At 39.5% G+C, this 23,848-nt stretch overlaps 1 protein-coding gene and 8 non-coding genes across 9 annotated transcripts; 1 reads left to right on the top strand and 8 right to left on the bottom strand.

Annotated features, from left to right (window-relative positions):
- Nucleotides 1-1,226: 1,226 nt before the first annotated feature.
- kynu (kynureninase) lies at nucleotides 1,227-12,687 on the top strand. Its single transcript, XM_033981011.2, has 14 exons — nucleotides 1,227-1,301; nucleotides 3,126-3,312; nucleotides 3,952-4,072; nucleotides 5,156-5,238; nucleotides 5,338-5,399; nucleotides 5,664-5,735; nucleotides 6,838-6,912; nucleotides 7,762-7,908; nucleotides 9,116-9,214; nucleotides 9,463-9,536; nucleotides 9,633-9,685; nucleotides 9,769-9,854; nucleotides 11,022-11,252; nucleotides 11,625-12,687. Exons 2-14 carry the CDS (start codon nucleotides 3,144-3,146, stop codon nucleotides 11,742-11,744), a joined length of 1,392 nt encoding a protein of 463 aa, XP_033836902.1. The 5' UTR covers nucleotides 1,227-1,301; nucleotides 3,126-3,143; the 3' UTR covers nucleotides 11,745-12,687.
- Nucleotides 2,436-2,508, bottom strand: trnam-cau (transfer RNA methionine (anticodon CAU)). The gene has a single exon. It is a non-coding gene; the product is annotated as a tRNA-Met (tRNA).
- Nucleotides 2,755-2,827, bottom strand: trnam-cau (transfer RNA methionine (anticodon CAU)). The gene has a single exon. It is a non-coding gene; the product is annotated as a tRNA-Met (tRNA).
- Nucleotides 4,511-4,583, bottom strand: trnam-cau (transfer RNA methionine (anticodon CAU)). The gene has a single exon. It is a non-coding gene; the product is annotated as a tRNA-Met (tRNA).
- Nucleotides 4,710-4,782, bottom strand: trnam-cau (transfer RNA methionine (anticodon CAU)). The gene has a single exon. It is a non-coding gene; the product is annotated as a tRNA-Met (tRNA).
- trnam-cau (transfer RNA methionine (anticodon CAU)) lies at nucleotides 7,186-7,258 on the bottom strand. The gene has a single exon. It is a non-coding gene; the product is annotated as a tRNA-Met (tRNA).
- Nucleotides 7,391-7,463, bottom strand: trnam-cau (transfer RNA methionine (anticodon CAU)). Its single transcript has one exon. It is a non-coding gene; the product is annotated as a tRNA-Met (tRNA).
- Nucleotides 8,580-8,652, bottom strand: trnam-cau (transfer RNA methionine (anticodon CAU)). Its single transcript has one exon. It is a non-coding gene; the product is annotated as a tRNA-Met (tRNA).
- Nucleotides 8,779-8,851, bottom strand: trnam-cau (transfer RNA methionine (anticodon CAU)). Its single transcript has one exon. It is a non-coding gene; the product is annotated as a tRNA-Met (tRNA).
- Nucleotides 12,688-23,848: the final 11,161 nt, after the last annotated feature.

The raw sequence follows: 23,848 nt of genomic DNA on the forward strand, positions 1-23,848 counted from the left end.
ACACATCCAATTGCATATTTTGGTGTAATTCCACCTGTTGAGATCATAGACTAAAAAAGTGGACTGAGAGTGACGGCAACCACAGCGCTCGCCTCCAGTCAAATGAAGCTTGTCGAGGCTAGCAGTTTTAGGGGCAAATATGGAGCAGAGATCAATATGTGGAATTCCAACCGCGATTATCATAGCAATCAAAGAGCAAGGATGAGGTGATAGAAAACTCCTGGGTGCTTTTCAGTACTATCAACTGCCTCTTTAAACCTCTAGACACTCTCCCTATATATGGAGATTTGTTATATGTTATGAAGTCATGTTGCTACAGTATTTTGTACCACTAATTTTATTAAATGTACAAATCCTTCAAATTTGCTTAGAGGTTTTATGTTTTATTTGATGACTAGGACCAGTGAGCCAAGGGACAGTTGCCACCAGTTGCCAGAACCAGCTGCCACCCCACCCCCCATGGCTTTCACTGAGAAGAGACCACCTTCTCCACCACACCTCCACATCTTCTTATCCGAGGAACTGTTGGCAGAAGCAGGACGTAAAGAGGACTCCAGTTGGCAGCAAGGTACTGGGACGATCCTCTTTGTTTTGAACTGTTATAACAACTGACATGATGACAGGGGTCTGTAAAGCCGCTAAGACTGACTTTAGTTAGTTAGTTGTCCATGTTTGCACCACATGTGGGCTGCTTTTTGCTGTTACTTCAAGTTTCATTATGAGAACGGGTTTGATGATTTTGTTCTTTCATTCACTGTTACAGTATGAATAAAAATACTTGTAATTCAGTCAACGCTTCTCTATAATGAATCTTTCTCTGATTTGCATTGGTTTTTAAAGGCACTGGTAAAGTCTGAAATAGTACTGTATATATTTGAAAATGTTGGGGAAAATATATTTGGTACTATCCATTTATGAAGCCTTGGTGAGTTATGAACATGAGTTGGTACATTTCAAGAGCGAGAAATCCAAAAGAGTGGCATCGTCTGATTGTATCTATGTGTAAATACTATTGACAAACCTAAGAAGGGAATTTGAAGACATGCATGCCAAAGTGTAACACAGGTATTGTAATATTTCATACTTTCCATTGGAGTTTGACATTTGTCTATGGTCTCTAGCGACACGCAGCTGGAGTGGACATTGCCACCCACTGCATTCTATGTGAAGGATTCTGTGTAGTCTCTGGACGGTGCATGAATGATTAACTTGGTCCACAGGCAAACAGACAGAGGCCAAAGAGCGCCCAGCAGAGGATCAGAGCAGAGCCGACTCTTGGATCCACCACTCCGCACTGTCAGGTACTCTTAAATACTATACTATACACATAAATGGACGTAAGAGAACTGACAAGGCTGTACACTTTGGCGACGTCTTTACTTATGAAAGCAGCTGTTCAAAACCTTATTATGAATGTGTTACCGGCGTTGCATTCATTTGTTTTTGTTTTTTGGAATGTTCAGGCTTCAGGTTTTATGTGAAGTCTCAAGATATTTGTCAGTTTGGTTTAATGACTGACTTCAAAATGTCCCATCACGTTTAACATGTACTTTTGTATCTCCTGTTTGGATATGTTCTAATAATCCTAACTATAATGCTTGGTCCTCTATCAGATTTGGTGGATTTGTTGATAGTATTGAACATGTTGATAGAGAAAAAACAGCATTTACACACCTTTTAAATACAGTTAAAGGAAAAGTATGTAAGGTGTTCGTTTTAAATTCCAAAACATGACTATGTCCCCAGATACAAGATAAACATGTTCAAATGAGAAATGGCTCTTACAATTGTAATACTGATTTATTCTTAATTACAAAAAAACATTGTAACTTATTATTAAGTTAGTAAGTTATTACTTATTTATGTTATCATTTTTACTGTTTGTTGTTTTCAAGATGATTATCCAATCAGAAAGCAGAATGAGCCTCACATGAATGTGTCGTTTTGGTTGCCAGTTTCAATGCTGAAATCCAGTTGGTTCAAATCTAAAATGTCACTCTCTGGTTGGAATGGTCACTAACTAAGCAAGCACCTGCAGCCAGTCATGAATCAGTGCTAGTGCAGCCTCTGTAGCTCAGTCCAGTCTGGAGAAGAAAGGTTCACTATTCCTTCATAATCTTGCTACACATGAGGCTCAAACTCACAACCTTCAGATTATGAGACTGACACACTGCCTACTGCGCCAACAAGGCCTACATGTCTGAAACCTACTCATATTTTGGCGTAAGTCCATCAGTTTAAATCATCAACTAAAGAAGTGGACGGCGTGACGTCACCCATAGTGTTCGCCTCCAGTCAAAAGACACTTGTCAAGGCTAGCAGTTTTAGAGGCAAATTTGGAGCAGAGTTCAATATCTGCAATTCCGACTGCGAGTATCATAGCAACCGAAGAGCGAGGCTGAGGTGATTGGAACGCAGACATTTCATTAAAAACTTGCCCCGTGTGAGGCTCGAACTCACGACCTTCAGATTATGAGACTGACGCGCTGCCTACTGCGCCAACGAGGCCTACATTGGCAGGGGTAACCCTTATTTTTGGTGTAAATCTACCTATTGAGATCATAGCCTAAAGAAGTGGACTGAGTGTGACATCACCCATAGTGTTCGCCTCCAGTCAAAAGAAGCTTGTCGAGGCTAGCAGTTTTTGAGGCGAATTTTAGCAGAGTTCAATATCTGGAATTCTCACCGTGAGTATCAAAGCAACAAAAGAGTGAGCCTGAGGTGATTGGAACGCAGACATTTCATTAAAACATTTGCCCCGTGTGAGGCTCGAACTCACGACCTTCAGATTATGAGACTGACGCGCTGCCTACTGCGCCAACGAGGCCTACAGGGACACAGCCTACCCAAATTTTAGAGTAAATCTACTTGTTGACATCATAGACTAAAGTGGATTTACTGTGATGTCACCCACAGCATTTGCCTCCAGTCAAATGAAGCTTGTCAAGGCTAGCAGTTTTAGGGACGAACATGGAATTTTTCACATGAGGCATGGTCTGTCCATATACTGAGAATCTGCAGGTTAAGGCACTGACACTGGCAAGTTGTGATTGTCGTACCTAATTTAAACTGAAAGATCACAGACTACATACAGTCACTTTAAGAATCCTGGTTTATCCCTGCAGCTCCCCCTCCTGGCCATCATGGAGCAGTTTGAAGGCTTCACCCCAGCTCAGACAGTGGAGAGGGTCAGTAAACTGTTAAACTGTCCTCCCACCTCCGCACAAGTGGCTGAGTACCTGGACAAACAGGACCCTCTGAGACCATTTCGAGGAGAGTTCTTCCTGCCCAAGGTGTCCGAGCTGCCCACCTGTAAGCAATGAACTATGAACAGATATTTTATGACACAAACATTACATTTATTATAGGTATTTGTCCAGTTGCGCCACAAATCAGGACAGATGTAACCCCAATACTATTTGAATAATTCACTGTATTTACAAAAAAACCCACATTACTCTGTTTTCTGATCTGTTCTAATGTTGTTTCCTCATCACAAACAGACATGGAGTTGTGTTTTGTTTCATTCACACATGTTTAACATTCAAAAAACTCTGCATATTTAGGCTGAGTTCTTCTCTCAAACAGAAAACACTCTGTTCCACCTTGTGATGTCATCATGTGGTAATACAGGAAGTGCTCCACTGTGTTTTTAAACTCCAAACACTGTCACTAGAATTTTTTGGATCATTTCAGACCTGGAAAGAATAATATTTACTGAACAAAAGGCAAAAGGAGCTGTTAATTTGAAAACTAACACTACATGATAATAAACTGATAATGATAATAAAGTGTTACTCAAACATGTGAATGAAACAAAACACAACTCCAGGTCTGTTTTTGAGGAGGTAACAACATTGTAAAATGGCTTAAACCTCAAAAGAGTCAGTTTTGCCTAATATAGGACCTTTAAATCCTGTAAATGTTGAACTCTCTGGTTTATGTTGACAGCTGACCCGTCGGTCACTGATGGCTCTTTGGACTGCATTTACCTCGTGGGCAACTCTCTGGGACTACAGCCCAAACTGGCCCCACGGTACCTGCAGGAGGAGCTGGACAAATGGGCCAAAACGTAAGGCATTGGAAGCTGTGCTGTGGAACTTTTCTAGAAGAGGTTATGCTGTTGGCTTGTCTTCATGGAGATGTCATTGCTTTGCCTGCAGCACAGCAAGTAACTTAGCTATCTCCCAAGTTACAGGTCAGATCTGTGGAGAGAACCCCACAGATAGTAAGAATGCATGTTTTTCAATGCATTGCTAAACATTTGTAATTGGATAAATGCAAAGTAGATCAGTTTATTGTACTCAAATAACATTACTCACGTAGTATTTTATAATGCTAATTTATAAAAGGTAGCATAATTGTAAGGACAAAACATTAAATAATGCTCAAAATCTGGTATTTTCAAATGCTGGACACAAATTATTATTATCATATTGGAAGGAGCGGCGCAGAATAATAGCAACCAAAGCGTGAGGCTGAGGTGATTCGACCGCAGACATTAAAGATCTGCCCCGTGTGAGGCTCGAACTCACGACCTTCAGATTATGAGACTGATGCACTGCCTACTGCGCCAACAAGGCCTACGTTGCTGTGGCCTACCCATATCTTGGTATAAGTCGATCTGTTGAGATCATAGACTAAAGAAGTGGACGGTGTGTGATGTCACTCATAGTGGTCGCCACCAGAGCAACATTTCATCAAAACAATGCCCCGTGTGAGGCTCGAACTCACGACCTTCAGATTATGAGACTGACGGGCTGCCTACTGCGCCAACGAGGCCTACATCACAACACCCTACCCATATTTTGGTGTAATTCCATCTGTTGAGATCATAGTCTAAAGAAGTGGACTGAGTGTGACATCACCCATAGCATTCACCTCCAGTCAAATGAAGCTTGTGGAGGCTAGCAGTTTTAGGGGCAGTTTTTTTTCTGCCCCTAGACCACTGCTCCTTTAAAAACTTGCCACATGTGAGGCTGGAACTCATGACCTTCAGATTATGAAGTAGTAGATCAGTTTAATATGATACTCTGAAACATTCAAAGGCAAAGCAATATAATCTAATTTAATTTTCATTTTATTTATTTATGTATTTATTTAACGTGGAATCATGTTCTCCAGTGTTAAGTTTTATTGTAATATTTGATCTTAGTGGCGTGCACGGTCACACAGACGGCTCTCGTCCCTGGGCCTGGGCGGAGAACAACTTAGAGCAGATGATGGCGGATGTTGTGGGTATGAAACTGTGTTCTCATTTCACATGTTTCTTTCTATTTATGGACAAAGCCGGTATATCGTCGTCTCATCAAACTGTGTCTTGATTTTGTTGTCCAGGCGCGAAAAGAGAGGAGGTGGCTTTAATGAACGGATTAACAGTTAACCTGCACTTACTGCTGGTGAGTCCGTCCAACTCAAGTTTATTTATACGGCACATTTAAAACAACTTCAGCTGACCAAAGTGCTTCACATAAAAGTCAATAAAAAACACAGATAACACGATACATACTGTAGGCGAAGAACAATAAAACATCAAGATATCCTGTCTTGCTAGTATTAAATGCCAGGGAGAAGAGGCGGGTTTTCAGCAGTGATTGACAGGATTCGTTTGGCAGAATTATAACTTATTATAACTCACACTTTATGTTTTGTCATTTCTGTAGCTGTCGTTCTACAAACCCACAGCATCTCGACACAAAATCCTCCTGGAGTCCAAAGCGTTTCCCTCGGATCACGTAAGTCATAAAATCTGTAAAATATATACTATAATTTAGAGGAGAAACAATAAACAAATGAAAAGTTGAATAGCAAAAACAGATGCCTCCCATTTAAAAAAAAATTATGCCACCATTTGTTTGAGATATTACCAATGACAATAATGTACAAAAAGGGATGAAAGCAGTAAAATAGATTTGGGTTTTGGAAATATTACTACTTTATACTAAACTGCAAGCTTCCAATCACGTTTTCAAATGACACTTATCTGTTTTTGCAAATGAGCAGATGTAAAACGTATAAACAAAACTCCAAATATTTCCTAGTTATTTAAAATACAGTTAAGGTAAAGTGTCCCTTGTAACACGTTTACGTTCACTAGTAAACTTAATGTGGTTGTGTTGTCTTGTATTAAACGGGACTTACGTTGGAGGTCTCAGTAAATATTTTAAGGACAGTATTTCTTTCTTCTCCTTGTTGCTGCACAGTATTTCTGCACACAGCATTTTGTCACATTTATACTTGAGCCTGTCATAATAACACAATAGAGATAGATGAAGAAAACATAGGTAACTTTACATTTTTCTGTCTGTTCCTATGATTAAAGTGGACAGTAGTGCAATGAATAACAACACATAATGTAAATGCATATAACAGAAGGCATTTCCGTGATTAGAAAGGAGCAGAAGTGTTAGTCTGCCTCTTTATTTACATTTAAATTCAGTTATTTGATGATCTTGCCATTTTTCCACAACCTCTCCTGTGTGAACCATCATTCTCAATACACATTTGACATTTATCGATCATCCAGACTTCCCATTTTATACATTCTTTTAAAGTGTAAAACAGTTTTGACATCCTTTTCTCTCACTAAATATTCCCTTTCTGAATTGTCTTGAGCATTTTGTAAATAAACGTCACAATGAAACACCATGTACTACAGTAACAGTGGCGTTTTTGCATTATATTGATCAAAAACTGTTACTTCTTGGCCCTTTGCAGCTCAAATGTGAAGTCTATAATGAGCATACTGTTCTGCTAACGTGTACCGAACTATAAGTCGTTGTGGTAAATACGGTGAGGGGCCTGTGTGTTATAACTGGTGTTGTCTCTTGTTGTCAGTACGCTGTGGAGTCTCAGATCCGTCTGCGAGGGTTTAACCCCGAGGAGAGCATGCGGCTGGTGTCTCCTAGACCTGTATGTACCATCCACCCTAGCTCAACATCTATTATATGTACTGCTAAATAAGGAGTAAGCAGTGCCTAAGGTGAAAAAGTGCTATATAAAAGGACTGACTGTGATGTTAGCCACAACGTTCGGCACCAGTCAAATGAAGCTTATCGAGGGTAGCAGTTTTTTGGGGCGAATTGGGAGTCACGTTCTATATCTGAAATCCTGACTGTGAGTATCATAGCAATCAAAAAGCAAGGCTGAGGTGACTGTAACGCTGAAAAAAATAAATAAAAAAATTGCCCCGTGTGAGGCTCGAACTCACGACCTTCAGATTATGAGACTGACGCGCTGCCTACTGCGCCAACAAGGCCTACATCACCGCATCCTACCCATATTTTGATGTAATTCCATCTGTTGAGCTCATAGTCTAAAGAAGTGGACTGAGTGACGTCACCCATAGCAGTGGCCTTCAGTCAATCGTCAGATATTTCATTCAAAAGTTTGCCCCGTGTGAGGCTCGAACTCACAACCTTCAGATTATGAGACTGACGCGCTGCCTACTGCGCCAACGAGGCCTACATTACCCTTGCTTACCATTTTTCAACGTTTGACTGATGTTCCTTTCTGATTCAATTCTGAAATCCAGTTGGTTGATTTGAATGGTCTAGATAAAAAAAAAAACGCTATATAAAAATGTGACAATTTATCGTTTACCATTGGTTATTCATATCTTTAGTCAAAACTGTCAAAATATTTTAAAGTGAATAATTTAAATTCAAATGACTAAAACAACTAAAAGCTAAAAATCATATTCTGAATGAAAGTAATTTAAAACAGTTCTTTAGAGAGTAACATCCGGTGCTTGTGCCTCAGGGGGAGGAGACTCTGAGGACAGAGGACATCCTGGATGTGATAGAGAAGGAGGGACAGTCCATCGCCGTGGTGATGTTCAGTGGAGTCCAGTACTACACCGGTCAGCTCTTTGACATGGCTGCCATCACTGAGGCTGGACACAAGAAGGTACAAGACCAAATCCTCTCCTTCTAACTCTCTCCGCAACTTCTGCTCTCACTCCAACTAACTTCATGTCCAGAGGTGGGTAGAGTAGCCAGAAATTTTACTTAAGAGTAGCATTACTTCAAAATAACATTACTCAAGTAGAAGTATAAAGTAGTAATCCAAGAGTAAAAAGTATTTGGAGAAACTACTCAAGTAAGAGAAATTGTGAGAGTAACTGGGCGTAACATTTGATTTATAATTTTGATTTGTAATTTATAAAAGTTACCATAATTGGAAGGACAAAACATTAAATAATGCAGAAACTATTTGTCAGTATAAAGCTTTTGTCATTTGAGGAGCAGAGTTCAATATCTGGAATTCTGACCGCAAGTATCACAGCAACCAAAGAGTGAGGCCGAGGTGATTGGAACACAGACAGTTCATTAAAACCTTACCCCATGTGAGGCTCGAACTCACAAGGCCTACATCACTACTGCCTACCCATATTTTGGTGCCAATCTACCTGTTGAGCTCATAGACTAAAGAAGTGGACTGAGTGATGTTACCCATAGCAGTCGCCTCCAGTCAAATGGAGTTTGTCGAGGTTAGCAGTTTTCGAGGCAAATTTGGAGCAGAGTTCAAGTATCTGAAATTCCAACTGCAAGTATAACAGCAACATTTCTTTAAAAACCTGCCCCGTGTGAGGCTCGAACTCTCGACCTTCAGATTATGAGACTGACGCGCTGCCTACTGCGCCAACGAGGCCTATGTTGCTGTGGCCTACCCATATATTGGTATGAGTCGATCTGTTGAGATCATAGACAAAAGAAGTGGACGGCGTGTGATGTCACTCATAGTGGTCGCCACCAGAGCAACATTTCATCAAAACAATGCCCCGTGTGAGGCTCGAACTCACGACCTTCAGATTATGAGACTGACGCGCTGCCTACTGCGCCAACGAGGCCTACTTCAGCTGTTCCTACCCATCCCCAAGCCCAAATTCAACATTTTACAGATGTTCCTAACGCCCTATCGGAGTGTCACCTTCTTATATTAGCAGTAGCATTAGCTTAGTGACACAAATACTAAGCCTGCCTCTATAAACTTTGACAATGTTTAAATCCAGGCTCAATCCAGACTGTCTTTCTCATTCTGTAAAGCACTTTGATTTACTTTGCGCATGAATTGTGCTATACAAATAAACTCGTCGTCTACTTGTGTTGCTCAGGGTTGTTACGTGGGCTTTGACTGCGCTCATGCTGCAGGGAACGCTGTGCTCAAGCTCCATGACTGGGACGTGGACTTCGCCTGCTGGTGTTCCTACAAGGTCTGAACACGTGGAAACAAAAAAAAAACATGTCTGGTGTAAAATAAAGGCTTTCAAATAACCATGCCTTAAAAAAAGGTTCAAATGTAATTCAAAAAATACATATATTCATTGATTATATAAAAGATTCACCATATAAACGCTAGGGCACATGTTTTATTAAGTAATTAAACATGATTGCGAGTATGTAAGCGCGTATTATGTTACTTTTCATTAGTATTTGACATGTTCATCTGATGTTTTTGTAGTATTTAAACTCTGGAGCTGGAGGTTTGGCCGGAGCGTTTATCCACGAGAAGCACAAAGACGCCATCAGACCAGCGTGAGTCCCACATTCACCCTGATCACCTCTGTCTGAGAAAACATCATTATTATTATTATTATTATTCACATATGTTTTCTGTATCGCCCCCTGCAGGCTGATGGGGTGGTGGGGTCACGACCTCAAAACACGCTTCAACATGAACAACGGTGAGTGCTTTAATTAAGAACGTGACGACTACGGTGTCCACACAGTTGCAGGTGAGTTGACGATGTTCATTTTACATTCTCAGTGATGGAGCTGCAGCCCGGAGTGAGCGGATTCAGGCTGTCGAACCAACCTATTCTGCTGGTGTGCCCCCTGCAGGCCAGTTTAGAGGTACTGCATTTCCTTCTGTTTTCATTTGGCTGCAAGAATTGAGGAGTCCGGTTAAATGAAGCGCATCGAGGTTAGCCGTTATAGGGGCGAATATGGAGCTGAGTTTCATGTTTAGGATTATCATAGTAACCAAAGTATCATAGCAACCAAAGAGCCAATCAGGAGCGAGGCTGTTGAAGGTAACGCCCCACCGCTGGTTTAGCAGGGAGCGGGCACATAAAAACGCTGTCAATAAATACATAAATAAACCTGTTGTTAACGGTAGCGGGAGCGACCTTGCTGAAAGTAGGCGCTCAATTTGTCTTGGGAGATTAAAGATTCAAACTCGGGGTAAAAAGTTGAACAAAGTTTATTAAAAAACAAGGAAATGTAAATGTAGTTTGATGGAGCAGATAGTTGAGAGCGGTGTCAAGCAGTTCGTAGGTAGCGGGGTCAGAGGCTGGGGTGTTCGTATCGGTCGTGGTGAGCTGGGTCGGAGGCGGAGGTGCAGAGTAGTTCCAAGGAGCGAGATCTGCCGAAAAATGAAAATAACCAGTTGAGTACAGAGATCATATGTACAAAAAACTAGACTGAGCCAAGCGGAACTGGACCACGGGGGATACACGGACAATCTGGCAATGAGTGTTGGATCCTCGGTCCCTTTGTGCTCCCAAAATGTAGCTTGATCGTTGATGGGTTGCAGGTGTGTAGTGGGAGGTACCAGAATCTCCGCCCAGCTCCAGGCTCAGACACAGAAGGGAGGGGGAAAGACAGCACAAAAACACAGGGCAGAGATCTTGACAGTCTGTTATTAATGTTCATATCTTGATTTCGGGACACAAAAGCGAAAATAAAAAAACAACGTACCAGGATCATGTAGAGCGGGTTAATATGAACATTTCAAGACCAAAATGACGAGTCTGACAGCAACAGTTACAGAGAGAGGAGTGACAGTTTTTCAATAGAAAGTGAATTGGAGCCAGAGTCAATGAAGCCAGAAGCGCGCCCATGCTCACTACCTCTTTGGAAAGTAGTGGCTAGCAGGTTAGCTATGTCTATTTATGCATAAAGTCTGTGGTTGCCCTAAACAAGAACCACTCGAACTCTTTGCAGTCTGAGTGAGGCGTAACATTCACTGCTAAAGATCTGCACAAGTGTAATTCTAACATGTACTTTTCCTGAGTACAGGTGTTCCACAAAGCCGGCATGTCGTCCCTGAGGAGAAAGTCCTTGTTACTGACGGGGTATTTAGAGTACCTGATCCTGCACTACTACAGCCAGGACCCCTCCCAGCCCCACAGGCCCTACGTGCACATCATCACCCCCTCGGACCCCCGGCAGAGGGGCTGTCAGCTGTCCCTCTGCTTCTCTGTGCCCATACGCAGAGTCTTCCAAGAACTGGAGAAAAGGGGCGTCGCTGTAAGTGCAACACAGTAAAAAATAATAATACGTACAATGATTTAATAGTGACGTCAACCTCGCAATGAAGACGTGAAGAGGTTGTGCTCATGTGACATCATAAAAGTCTAGAACGCCTATAGTTTGTCAGGTTGTAGATTTTTTTTACCTGGTTTATGGTCAACATCTGTAATTCCTGAAGTTATCCACATGAAACCAAAACTAGTACAAGGTTCAACATGTCTTAGTTCAGTATAAATAAACAAAAGTGAAATTACTTTGTCACAACAGCATCAACAAGTGCCATGATCCAACCCCAAAAACATGATAATTGTGAGCTGAAATGAGTTTTTTGGTGTTTAATCTTGCAAATCCTGTCCTTGTTGCCCACAGTGTGACATGCGGGAGCCCAGTGTCCTGCGGGTGGCTCCTGTTCCTCTGTACAACTCCTTCAGCGACGTGCACCGCTTCATCGAGACACTGGGGGGCGCTCTGAAGGCTAGCTGCTCCTGAGAGGTCGTACAGGAACACAGCCTACTCAAGTGTTATTTAAGGAACGAGGTCAAACGCTATTTGAGATTAAGAACAAAGGTATAGACTATAATTGATCGTGTGTCCAAAGGTGTCATGTTTGAATAGAGGGCGTGGACTTTAGGGTCCTCACTGTTTACAAAGTACAAAATATCTGTGTATTTGTATCTTAAAGAAGGAGTATTATACAAAATTGACTTTTTTGGAGCTTTCTACCATGCTACAATGTTGTTCTCTGATAAAAATTAAAAAAAAGAGCCTGAATTGGTTTTCGATGTCATTCATGCATGTTTGAGTAATTTAGCAATCTCTCCCACGCCCTATTCAAACCCTCCTTACGTTTAGCTGTACTATACACTGTCCAAAGCTCCGCCCACAAGACAACACAGCGATTTCCATAAATATACAAAAGAATGATACAAAACAATACGCTACAACTTCACAAATATGGAATGATGTGCAGTAGTTTCATTAACGGGATATGTAATGTGATAGTGCTCTGAAGGGGGAGCGACTTAGCGCAGAGAGTAAAGGGAACAGGGACTCAGACTGTCAAAAAACAAAACTTGAAACATTCTAAACATTTTAATACGTTGTTTTTGGCGATTATAGCATTTTCAAAACAATAAAAGCTAACATGGTGATCTAAATATGTTATGCGTTAGCGGTTACCGTATTTTCCGGACTGGACTATAAGTCGCTCTGCAGTATAAGTAGAAAAATGCATGATAATGAAGAAAAAAACGCGGTTGTCAGTGCGACTGTAACAAAGATGTGAAATTATATACTCAGATGCGACTTATATTCCACATATAAGTCAATGTGTCTGAGTATAAGTCGCACCCCCGGACAAACTATGAAAAGAAAAAAAGTGCGACTTATAGTCTGGAAAATACGGTAATACCCCATAGAAGTAAAATACCCCCTCTTTAAGAAATCGGACAAGGGCTTGAATCAAAAACACCAATAAACAGTTCTACCTCTACCAGTGTATAGTATATTTGTGACTTTGTGTGTGTATGTTGAGTGACACTGGCTAATTACCGTTACCGCGACGACAAGGTGACAGGAAGTAGATTGAATTCTGCGGTTTAAGGTGAGAGCTTGTCAGTAAAGTGTGAGTCTGGTTGACAGCTGTGTTGAGGTGCGTCTCGGCGGAGTCTGGCGCAGTGTTTAAACCTGTCATCGCGGACCCCGGGGCCAGTGTACCGCTCCACAGGTACTGGTCCTCAGAGCGCGGGACTGCGTGAGGAGTAATTACCTTTTATAGTCCTGCTCCCGGGTTGTGTGCGATGTGTGTGGTGTGATGTGATGGCGGCTCAGGTACAACGTCCCCAGCTGGTGTCAGTGTGAATGAAGACATAACCGCAGTGACTGGACAGATACACACAGGTACTGGAAGGACTCTGGTTTAGACACATTATACACATACTGGAGTAATTTGAGTCTGAAATACATTCTAAGATGACCGTATTTTCCGGAGTATAAGTCGCACTTTTTTTCATAGTTTGGCCGGGGGTGCGACTTATACTCAGAAAAATACGGTCATGCATGTGAAATATGTTTTTTTCTTCATTATTATGCATTTTTTGGCTGGTGCGACTTATACTCCTGAAAATACAATATTAAAAAATCTTAAAATGTGAACATGTTTGGATGCTATAAAAATAAAAATAAAAAAAATAAAAAAGGAAAAAAATAGGTAGGGTTGGCCAATTAATTGACTTATAATCAAGATGAATTTGTATGAAGTTTGGGTTTGTTTAAAATAAATAAATAAAAATAAAATTCATTAGTCTAGTCATCTACTCAGATGTGATTTATATGTGAAATATGTTTTTTCTTCTTCATTATTACGTCTTTTTTGGCTGATACGACTTATACTCAGATGCGATTTATATACGAAATGTTTTTTTCTTCACTATTATGCATTTTTTGGCTGGTGCGACTTATACTCTGGAAAATACCTTACTAAAAAATCTTCAAATGTGAACATGTTTGGATACTATAAAAATAAAAATAAAAATGAAGAAAAACAAAAGGTAGAGCTGGCCAATTAATTGACTTGTAATCAAGATGGATTTGTATAAAGTTTGGGTTTGTTAATAATCAACAAATAAAAATAAATTTCATTAGTCTATGGTCAGCTTGGCTATTTTTCATTACGTTTACAGCCACATATGAGTTTGTTTTTCATGGTTAATAAAATGAAACATGTTTTTGTCATCCTAATTTTGTCTTAATTACAGAAACAATAATCATTTCAACCATTTGTTTAACAGCTTTGTATAAACCCATCAACCCAAAGACCAAATGCATGTTGTAGTGACAGTGTGACCAGCAGATGGAGCCAAACACCACAGATTGAAGCCTTTAAAACCAGGTGTGGAGCAGTGACATGATAAGCCTTGAAATATAGGTAATATTGTCTGTGAACAGGACCAAACAAACTTAAATGTATTATTTTATTTGCCCAATTTTTCATTCTACATTTTTGCATTATTCATACATATATTTGCACAGTCAATGGTCGATCTGAGCTGAGATTGGAAGCTAAGCAGCGATGGACCTGGTTAATATTTGGATGCCACAGTGGACCTGCATAGTCTTGTTGTGTCTTTAAGCAAGACACTTCACCCACTTTGCACCAACAGAAACAGTAAAACGACTTTAAGCATGCGAAAAAGTGCTATATATAAGACTAATGCGTTGTTATTATTATTAACAATCAGGCAGGCAAGATTAAAAACTGTGCTGGGAAGTAACTAAAATGCATGAAAATACACATTCTGAATACTAGTTTGGAGTAACTGAGTTTGGTACAGTTACTCTTTCACTGTGTGGTGTTCAGAATACAGTTACTTTCCTAAAAACACATGAATACTTGGTAGTACGCGCAGTTTTGGCTTTTAACTGCACGATTTCAGTGAGAAAAAGTTAAAACACACTGTTGCGTTGTGTGTGCGTGCAAATCCCAATCAGACATGCATTAAAGACACAAAAATCAAGCTGTTTTTAATACTACGCCATGTTTTTTCACTTTAACATAATGCAAATCGGTGTAAAAGTATTCAAAGTACTCAGAATACAGTACTCTGATTGGCCCATGCAACAAACAAAATGCGTTTTTAAAGTATTCCTCCCATCACTGTTCAAAAAAGACCCCCGTATTTCCCTCACCAACTACTGTCCGAGGTCCTCACCCTTGTTTTAGCTCTGGGCGACAGTAAAAAAACAATACAACCTTTGCGTATTTGAAAGTACGTCCACTTGAGTGATACTTAACCGGCTCGACAGGGAGAACGCTTTGTGCAGATGCGGATTTTAACGGGGGCCGCACCTTGACGCAGACTAACCCAAACTGACAGAGGTCGCGGGGTCAGTTTTGTCAGACACCACACGCCTCTATATTTGGCTTATGTTTAAACGTGTGACTGTCAAAGGAAGGAAGGGAGGGGTCAGGGAGGAGTATCCCGAAGACACAGGGATAGGGTTGCTCGTTCCGGTAACACAGCTGACCCCCCTGGATGCGTTTACCTTGTCATGTCTCAGCACGGATCAAAGCCCAGACGAGACCGAAATAGTCCCGTGACCTTGGACAGGGAGATGGAGGCGTGACGGGGGCTGACACGTGCACACGCAAAAGACAGGTTTATGTAAAATGGCTGCCGGAAAAGAAAGAAATACAGGAATAAGTTTGATTTTGGTGTGAATAGAGCTGATTGTTTGTGAGCTCTTCTTCTCTAAGTGCAATTTTAATCTGTTATTTGAAGGTACTTCGTTTCCCTCGATGTGAACCCTGTGTCAGGAATACAAAAATATGTCATTTCTTCAGCAAAAAAATACAATAAAATCTAGTTTCACCTTCCAGGTCCTTGTACTCCTGGTTTGGAAATACGTAACTAGGTAAAAGTAGTAAAGAAATATGCTTAAGTACAAATTTTAGGTATCTGTACTTCGCTTTAAAATGCACTTAAGTTGATACTTTTTACTTTTACTACACTACATTCGACAGCAGGTATCTGTACTTTCTACTCCACTGCATTTTTGTACAGGACTGAAAAGTAAAAGTGTTTTTTATTTTAGTTTGAGAAAAGGCTGAGAGTTCGTTTTTAGCACGCTTATAATTTGCGCAAACAAAAATGTACAAATAAAGACGAGCGAGAAAAATCAATTGTTTCTGCTGAACAAAATTTAGCACAAATCTGTATCAAAATCACTACAGCTGAAGCTTTATTAGAGGTCAAAATCAGCATGAAATACTTGTGCTTTTCACTCTTTAAGTACATTTTTAAACGGGTACTATAATACTTTTCCTTAAGTAGATTTGTTCACATGATACATTTACTTGAGTAGTTTTTTTGCTCTAGTATCTGTACTTTTACTTTGCTGATACGGCCTGAGCCTAAGTGTTGTTTAAGGGTGAAGGAAGAGTTCAGGGATGTTTACTGTCCACTTAACATTTTATTGTGTATCTTTGAATAGATTCAGCACATATAAGACTCTTCTGCCTGTTTGAAGCAAAATTATGCTTTAAAAATGATCAAAATCCATGTTTTTATTCAGCTAAAGACTGCAATTCTTTCATCTGCACAGTACCTGTCTTGTAGGGTAAGATATAAGTAAACTTTTCCTTTATTTACCTATGGACATTTCTGTACAAAATCATAAAATGTGCAAATCTGAACCAAGCAGACATGTTGGAGTTCCACCATGCCGCCAGCAGAGGGCAGTGAAGCACCATGTAATAGAGCCCACTGCTGCACACACTCCTCACTGTGACCTCTGACCCCATCTCTGCACAGTCTGTTCTGAACAACCCTCACTTCAAATACATGAGACAACACTCAGTAGAGCATTGTCCACATGAATACAGTGATTCTTCCACATGACCACAAACGCTGAGGATAAACGACATTAAAAAGTCACAATTCATCATGAGAGACTTTATCTTTCATTTACCCAAAAAAATAAATATATAAATGAATACAAAATAAATGAATTAATAATAATAATAATAATAATAATAATAATAATAATAATGCCTATTGTTTATGCAAAAATGTAAATAATACAATAAAAATATACAGATTTTTTTTCTTTTTTTTGGCCATATATTTAAGTCAGATTCATGCCTCAAAAATATGCTCACAGGGATTACCATCAGGTCACTTATAAGAGAAGAAAATAAATAAAATAAAACAGATTTTTAAGTTCATGCCAGGGCTCGTTCATGTACACAATCCCAAGACAGTGAAGTAACACAAGCAAACAACATATTTCTGGCCAACATAAATTCTACAATATTTCAGCAAATCAAGATTCGGCAGATTTTTCTTTTCACAAATAAATTTTTTTTTTTTTAAAAACTACTTTCAACCATTTAAATTGCATAAAAATACACAACTCAACCATATAATGTGTGGTTGTATTGCACAGATAAAATATTACAATTTTATAAATGTGCAAAATACAGTTTATCAAAAAATTTACCAAAATCAATCGGTGCAAAAGTGTATTTCAAATTAATTTACTCATTTATTTACATTGGTTTACATGAGCAGATGTTAGTGCGCACTACTTACACAACCATATTTTTTCGAGTGATGGTATCTCTTCTGGAACGCTTCAAAGATGGCCGACATGTTTTCTCAGCACAACAATAAAAGTGCGACTGTGCAGCTGCAAATTGCACTAAAATTCTCCAGTCTCAGTCCGTGAATTATTAATAAGCTCCCAGCCAAAACTCGGGCAGGGTGAGAAGTCCAAAAGAACGATAATTATTCCACAGAATGAGGAATGAATACAGTGAGTGGGAAAGAACAGAACGTACAGCTCGGAGGGACACGAGTGGATCTTTTTGGTGTTATTTAAATTACACAAGTTTACATTGTTAGGATACAGGAAGTTCAGAACGGAGTGAGAGATTATCTACAAGTACAGCCAATCTACTTTATTTGTGTGTACTTTTTCGTGTTTTCAGATTCTCGCTGATGTTCGTCTCAGATGGAGCACGATCTGGCGTCCCTGTGTTCATTATATATACTTAAAACCGGAATTTTAAAAAGAAAAAAGCCAGAAATGTTGAATCTGATCATTACTATAGCGAAAAAAGTCCTATAGGGCTTCAAATATTATAATATATACTCACTTCTGCCCCTGCACTGGTGACATATTGCAGAAAATCAACTTTGTATAGCTGCTGAACCACTTTCCAGTACGTTCACCTCCTCGGGCCTGGCGTCTACATCTTTGGACGACACATTTTGGGTTGTCTAGGCAACAATACAACTTTTTTTTTCTCTACACGGTCCTGCTGTCCACATATGAGGGTGTTAAATTATTATTTAAAGTTATAGAACATATTATAGTTTAGATTAAAGATGGACTTTGTTAAAGGCCTATAATAATAACAAAAAATAAAATAAATAAATAATGATAATAAAATAATAACAATAATAATAATAATAATAATAATAATAATAATAATAATAATTTAATTTTAATTCACTCTTTATTCAACAGAATCCCAGAGTGATAAAACAAAAAATAACTTTAAAATACTAATTGCTAAAAGCTATAAACATCAACAATAAGCTTTTCTAAATAAAAAGGTCTTTAGATTTGCTTTAAGAAAGTCCAGGCTCTATGCGGTGCTCAGCTGGACAGGGAGGTAAGTCCAGAGTCGTGCTGCAGCTGAACAGAAGTCTCGGCCCAACATCGTACGGAGCGTCATGGAGGGGACCTGAAGGAGCCACCTGAAGATGTGAGGGTGCGGTTTGAAGATTGCAAAGTGATCAGGTCTTGCGTAATACAGTGATGCATTTATGGGTCAGCAGAAGGATTTTGTATTCAATCCGGGATGAAACACGGAGCCAGTGCAGTGATTTAAGAATAGGTGTGATATGTTCAAATTTGACTTTCATTAAGATTCTGGTGGCGCTGTTTTGAATGTATTGCAGTTTTTTAATGTCTTTGGCAGAAATCCCAACAAAAAATCTATTGCGATAATCCAACCTCGAGGAGATAAACAAAGGCATGGACAAGTTTCTCTGTGTCTCGGAGGTTTAGAAGGTGTAGGCGGAGTTTGGGGATGTTTCGTAGATGGTGAAACGACGTCTTGCACAGGTGTTTTATGCGGTTACTGAAAGTCAACTGCGAATCCAACCGAACCCCCAGGTTAGTGACTGAGGAAAGGTGAACCGTGATATAGGAAAAGAGCGAAGTTGATGGACGGTGCCAACAAGGAATGCTTCGGTTTTACTACTGTTTAAACTGTTTGTCTTCCTGCTCCTGTCAGCAGCACTTCAAACGAGCCACATTGTTCCAAGAGGCGCAATTGTTGTTTCTCACTTTGCTTTTACGCTCAGGGAAAAAGTTGCTGTGTTCAGGCACTTTGCAAATCATTATTCAAGTGTGATTTTATTGTGTTCTATCAAACATCATTAAAAGCAGAACAAATATCATATGTGGACATCATTTTTTCTCATAATTTAAACAGATAATTCTTAGTTTTTACACTCATTGGTCCCAATAAACCCAAATAACAAAGAGAAATTCATTAAAAAATCATGTCGTGCAAGAGCTCAGGTCTTAGGAGGATGAAGAATAGTATGTAAGACTTTGATTTAAAAGTTAATAAACGTGACCTTTCTATGTCCGCAGATATGTTCAAATGAAATCTAGCTTCTACTGGTAACAATTGTAAGATAGTTGCAGCGATTACTGTTATTGTTAATGGGGAAAAGGCTGAAATCTTGTTGGTTTAAATCTAAAATGCTTCGCTCTGATCTGACCTAAACCCAAGCATCTACAGCTCCTCATCAAATATAGCTTTTACTGATCACAATTCCAGTGCTGATTTATTCTAATTCCAAAAAAAAACCCCAAAACATTTGACATAAAGCCGTGTTGTTTATGTTATAATTTCCCCACATGGTTATCCAATCAGAAAGCAGAATGAGCCTCACGTGACTCCTTCATTTGGGTCGATCTTTTACCCGAGAAGCCAGGGATTAGGGAGGAGGACACCGCGGGACTCTGATCTGTCGTGTGGCGTTAAGAAGACCAAACACGCGGTCCTGATCTTCTGCACAAACCGGACACGAACACCAGGAGGAGATGAGATGTTCTGCTCCTGGAGGTTCCTTCAAATGGGAATTTTAATACGAGTTGTCAAAAGTGTGCGGTGGAAAGCTGCCTGGTTGGCTTTGGGCGTGTTTGGGGCTGGTCAGAGGAGATCTTTGCACAGTTTAGAAATGAGTTTGGTTGGATTTCATTTCAGATATTTTTGATTTTATACACGGTTCAGCACGAGTATTTGAGCGTATAGTTTTTTAACTTATTGCATCACTGTTTGAGGTGAAAATACAAGTTTGATCCTGCACGATGACGACCAAAAAACAGGAAATAAACGTATATGTTCTTAGCTTTTATAGCTTGTACTGATAACAATTGTAACGCTGATTTATTCTTGATTATGAAAACCATTGGACATGATGGACAAGAGATCTTTGCACAGTTTAAAATCAGCCATATAGTAGATTTTTTATTTATTACAGTGCAACATCACTGTTTGAGGTGAAAATACAAGTTTGATCCTACACCACGACGACCAAAAAACAGGAAATAAAAGTTTATGCTCTTTTATTGTGTGTGTAATATAGCTTTTACTGCTAATAGTTGGAACGCTGATTTATTCTTTTTTTTAATTTTATTCATGAAAAAAAAACAGAGATAGAAACATGCAAAGGAGACAAAGAAACAGACAAGAAATGATAAAACTGGTACAAAGTAAAGGACAAGAAACAGAAATAAAACAATGATCAGAGCTTGGGGCGGGTTGTGGGGGTGGGTTGTTGAGGGGGTGGGCTGGGGTCTTACATTGAGCTAATGTTTTATTACAGAGCAGGTAAAATGAATGAATGAGTATAGTTTTGAAGTTAAAACTAGTTTTGACATTCAGTTTCAGGGTTGAGTCTCCATTCTCTTTCCCTTTTTCCTTCTTCCTTTTTCTTTGAATGAATAATTGGATAACCTTCCCCACATCATTTCTACCCTATACTCAAGCTAATTACTATTACTATTATGCTGATTCTTGATATTGATATTCTTGATTCGGAAAAACCATTGGACCTGATGGACAAGTTGCAGCGTTGCCAGTTTCAATTCTGATTTCTCGGTTGTTAAAACTTAAAAGTGACTCTCTCTGATCTGAAATGTCACGATCTAAACCCCTTCACCTGCGGCCGATCATGAATCAGTGCGTCTGCTGCTGAGAAATCCCTAAGGAGAATCATAAAAGTGACATAGCGTACCTTAATGTAACAGTTTTTGAACATTTAATATGACGTTATATTTGAGATCGCTTGCAGATAATGACATGTAGTAGCAGCCCATTGTATGTTTTCCACCGTACGATTAGTTTAGACTTGTGTAGTATTAAGTCTTGCTGCTTTATTTGTACGGGACATGTTCGACGCTTTGTTTTCGAGGCTGTTCCGTCACGTTTAAACTTCTGTATCTGCAGATTAAGGCACTAGCAACTTATTTATTAAAACAGTTTACACGCAGTTCCTTTCAGCTTCAGAGAGCAACACAATCGAGTTTTTCTCACTCTCAGTAGATGAACAGGCCTCATTTGAAAACTCAGAACCTCCAGAATTCACTCACTGAGCTGCAACGGCTGCACTAGCACTGGTTCATGTTTGGCTGCAGGTGCTGGGGTTTAAGTAGTGACGATTCAGATCAGAGAAAGTCCTATTTTAGGTTTAAACCAACTGGATTTCAGCACTGGCAACAACAACTTGTCCATCATGTCCAATGGTTTTCATAATCAAGAATAAATCAGCGTTACAATTGTTATCAGTACAAGCTATAAAAGCTAAGAACATATACGTTTATTTCCTGTTTTTTGGTCGTCATCGTGCAGGATCAAACTTGTATTTTCACCTCAAACAGTGATGCAATAAGTTAAAAAACTATACGCTCAAATACTCGTGCTGAACCGTGTATAAAATCAAAAATATCTGAAATGAAATCCAACCAAACTCATTTCTAAACTGTGCAAAGATCTCCTCTGACCAGCCCCAAACACGCCCAAAGCCAACCAGGCAGCTTTCCACCGCACACTTTTGACAACTCGTATTAAAATTCACATTCGAAGGAACCTCCAGGAGCAGAACATCTCATCTCATCTCCTCCTGGTGTTCGTGTCCGGTTTGTGCAGAAGATCAGGACCGCGTGTTTGGTCTTCTTAACGCCACACGACAGATCAGAGTCCCGCGGTGTCCTCCTCCCTAATCACTGGCTTCTTGGGTAAAAAGATCTGTGAAAGGGAGAGGGGCTGTTTGTTGCGCGGCTGCCCCGGGGAGGAGCTCTGTGTCAGGCTGCATCTCCTCTTGAGTTCAGCCTCTGTGCTCTGGAGGTCTGAGCAACACAGGGGTGATACTGCTCCCCCTGCTGGGCAACTGTGGTAACTGCAGGAAACAATTAAAGGGAGGGTATGGAGAATTTAAATTTAGCTGTGCACATGACTGAAAGGTTTCTCTTCTCTTTTAATGTTATTTTATGATGATTATTTATGTTTTGATTTGTTGTATTGTGATTTTAATGTGTTTCTTATTCTGTAAAGCACTTTGAATTACTTTTTGTACGGATGGTGCTATACAAATAAACTTGCCTTTGTCAAATTTCATAAACTTGACCTATCGGCGTATCGGCGTCCCGAGAAACAAGGTAGCCTAAACATGTTAAAAAAACCCCCAACAAAACAGTCAGTAAGTTGTTTTTGTTGTCTCGTGATTCTTGATTGCGTCACAAAAAGTACATTTTGTTTCCAAGAAGGGTATTGTAAATAAATTTTATAGAAAGTGGCACCCTTTTTAGAATTTTTTTTAATTTATTTATTTTATTTTTTATTTGATTATTTATTTACTTTTATTTTATTAATTAATTAATTCATTATTATTATTATCATTAATATTTTATGTATAATTTATATATTTTTTATTATTTATTGTGTGATGCTCTTGTTATTCATCTATTCACTCAAGATTTGTGTGATTTATTTTATTTATTTATTATCATCATTAATATTTTATGTATAATTTATAATATTTTAAATTATTTATTGTATGATGCTCTTCTTATTCATCTATTCACTCAAAATGTGTGATTTATTTTTTAAAGTTTTAGTTTTTGTTATATAAAAATGAAAAGGTGTTTGTGTATTTGTTGTCTAAATTACCGTAGAATATTTGTTTGCACGCCAATAAAACAATGTCTACGAAACAGAAAAAGTACTTTTCGCATAACATGACCATTACGCCTTTTAGACCTTTATAAGTAGCTTTTCTTCTTCAACACGGCCACAAACACAGAGGCGTTAGAGCGGTGAAGTGTTCGCTCCATGAGGCTGAGCGAGGCAGAGGAGACACAGAGGAAGGACTGAGGGGAGTGGTGGTGGGGGGGGGTGGTCTCCTCTGATACAGCCCTGCCTGGACCTCGGCCTGAAGAATCACTGGTTTCTGAGTCCGTGGTCCAGACCAGTCGCTCTCAGACCCACCTAATCCAGTCCCTGGTTTAGACCCGGACCCGTACCTCCAGCAGCTCCCTTCACTCCAGCACACACAGAAGAAGGTGTCTCTGCGGCGGGAGATAACAGCAGCCAATATGTTACTTCTCTTTTAAATGGAACTTTACTTTGTTTCGTGTTTGTATTGCAGAAAACGGGGGTTGTGGTTTATGGCACGTTTAGCGACCGGTTTGTATAAAGATTTGCAAAGTCTGCGCAGTTTAATCGTCGCTACCTAAACCCCAACACCTGCAGCCAATTATTTATCAGTATCACGTGTTCGTTTGAGCCTCTGAAAATCAAATGAACACGTGAAGAAGCAGAAGATGCGTTTTTCAAGAGACATCTGTCCAACTTTTTGCGCATTTGACAGATTTTCAAGATAGTAAGTTCAAAACCTATTCTACAAAATGGACTTTTCACAGCTTTTAACCATTTTGTAGCTGTTTCCAATCACTATTTACGCTCTCGAAGTTCTTTTTGGAGCAATTCGTGCATGTTTGATCTTTAA

Source organism: Periophthalmus magnuspinnatus, chromosome 2 (assembly GCF_009829125.3).
Source record: "Periophthalmus magnuspinnatus isolate fPerMag1 chromosome 2, fPerMag1.2.pri, whole genome shotgun sequence".
Taxonomy (NCBI): domain Eukaryota; kingdom Metazoa; phylum Chordata; class Actinopteri; order Gobiiformes; family Gobiidae; genus Periophthalmus; species Periophthalmus magnuspinnatus.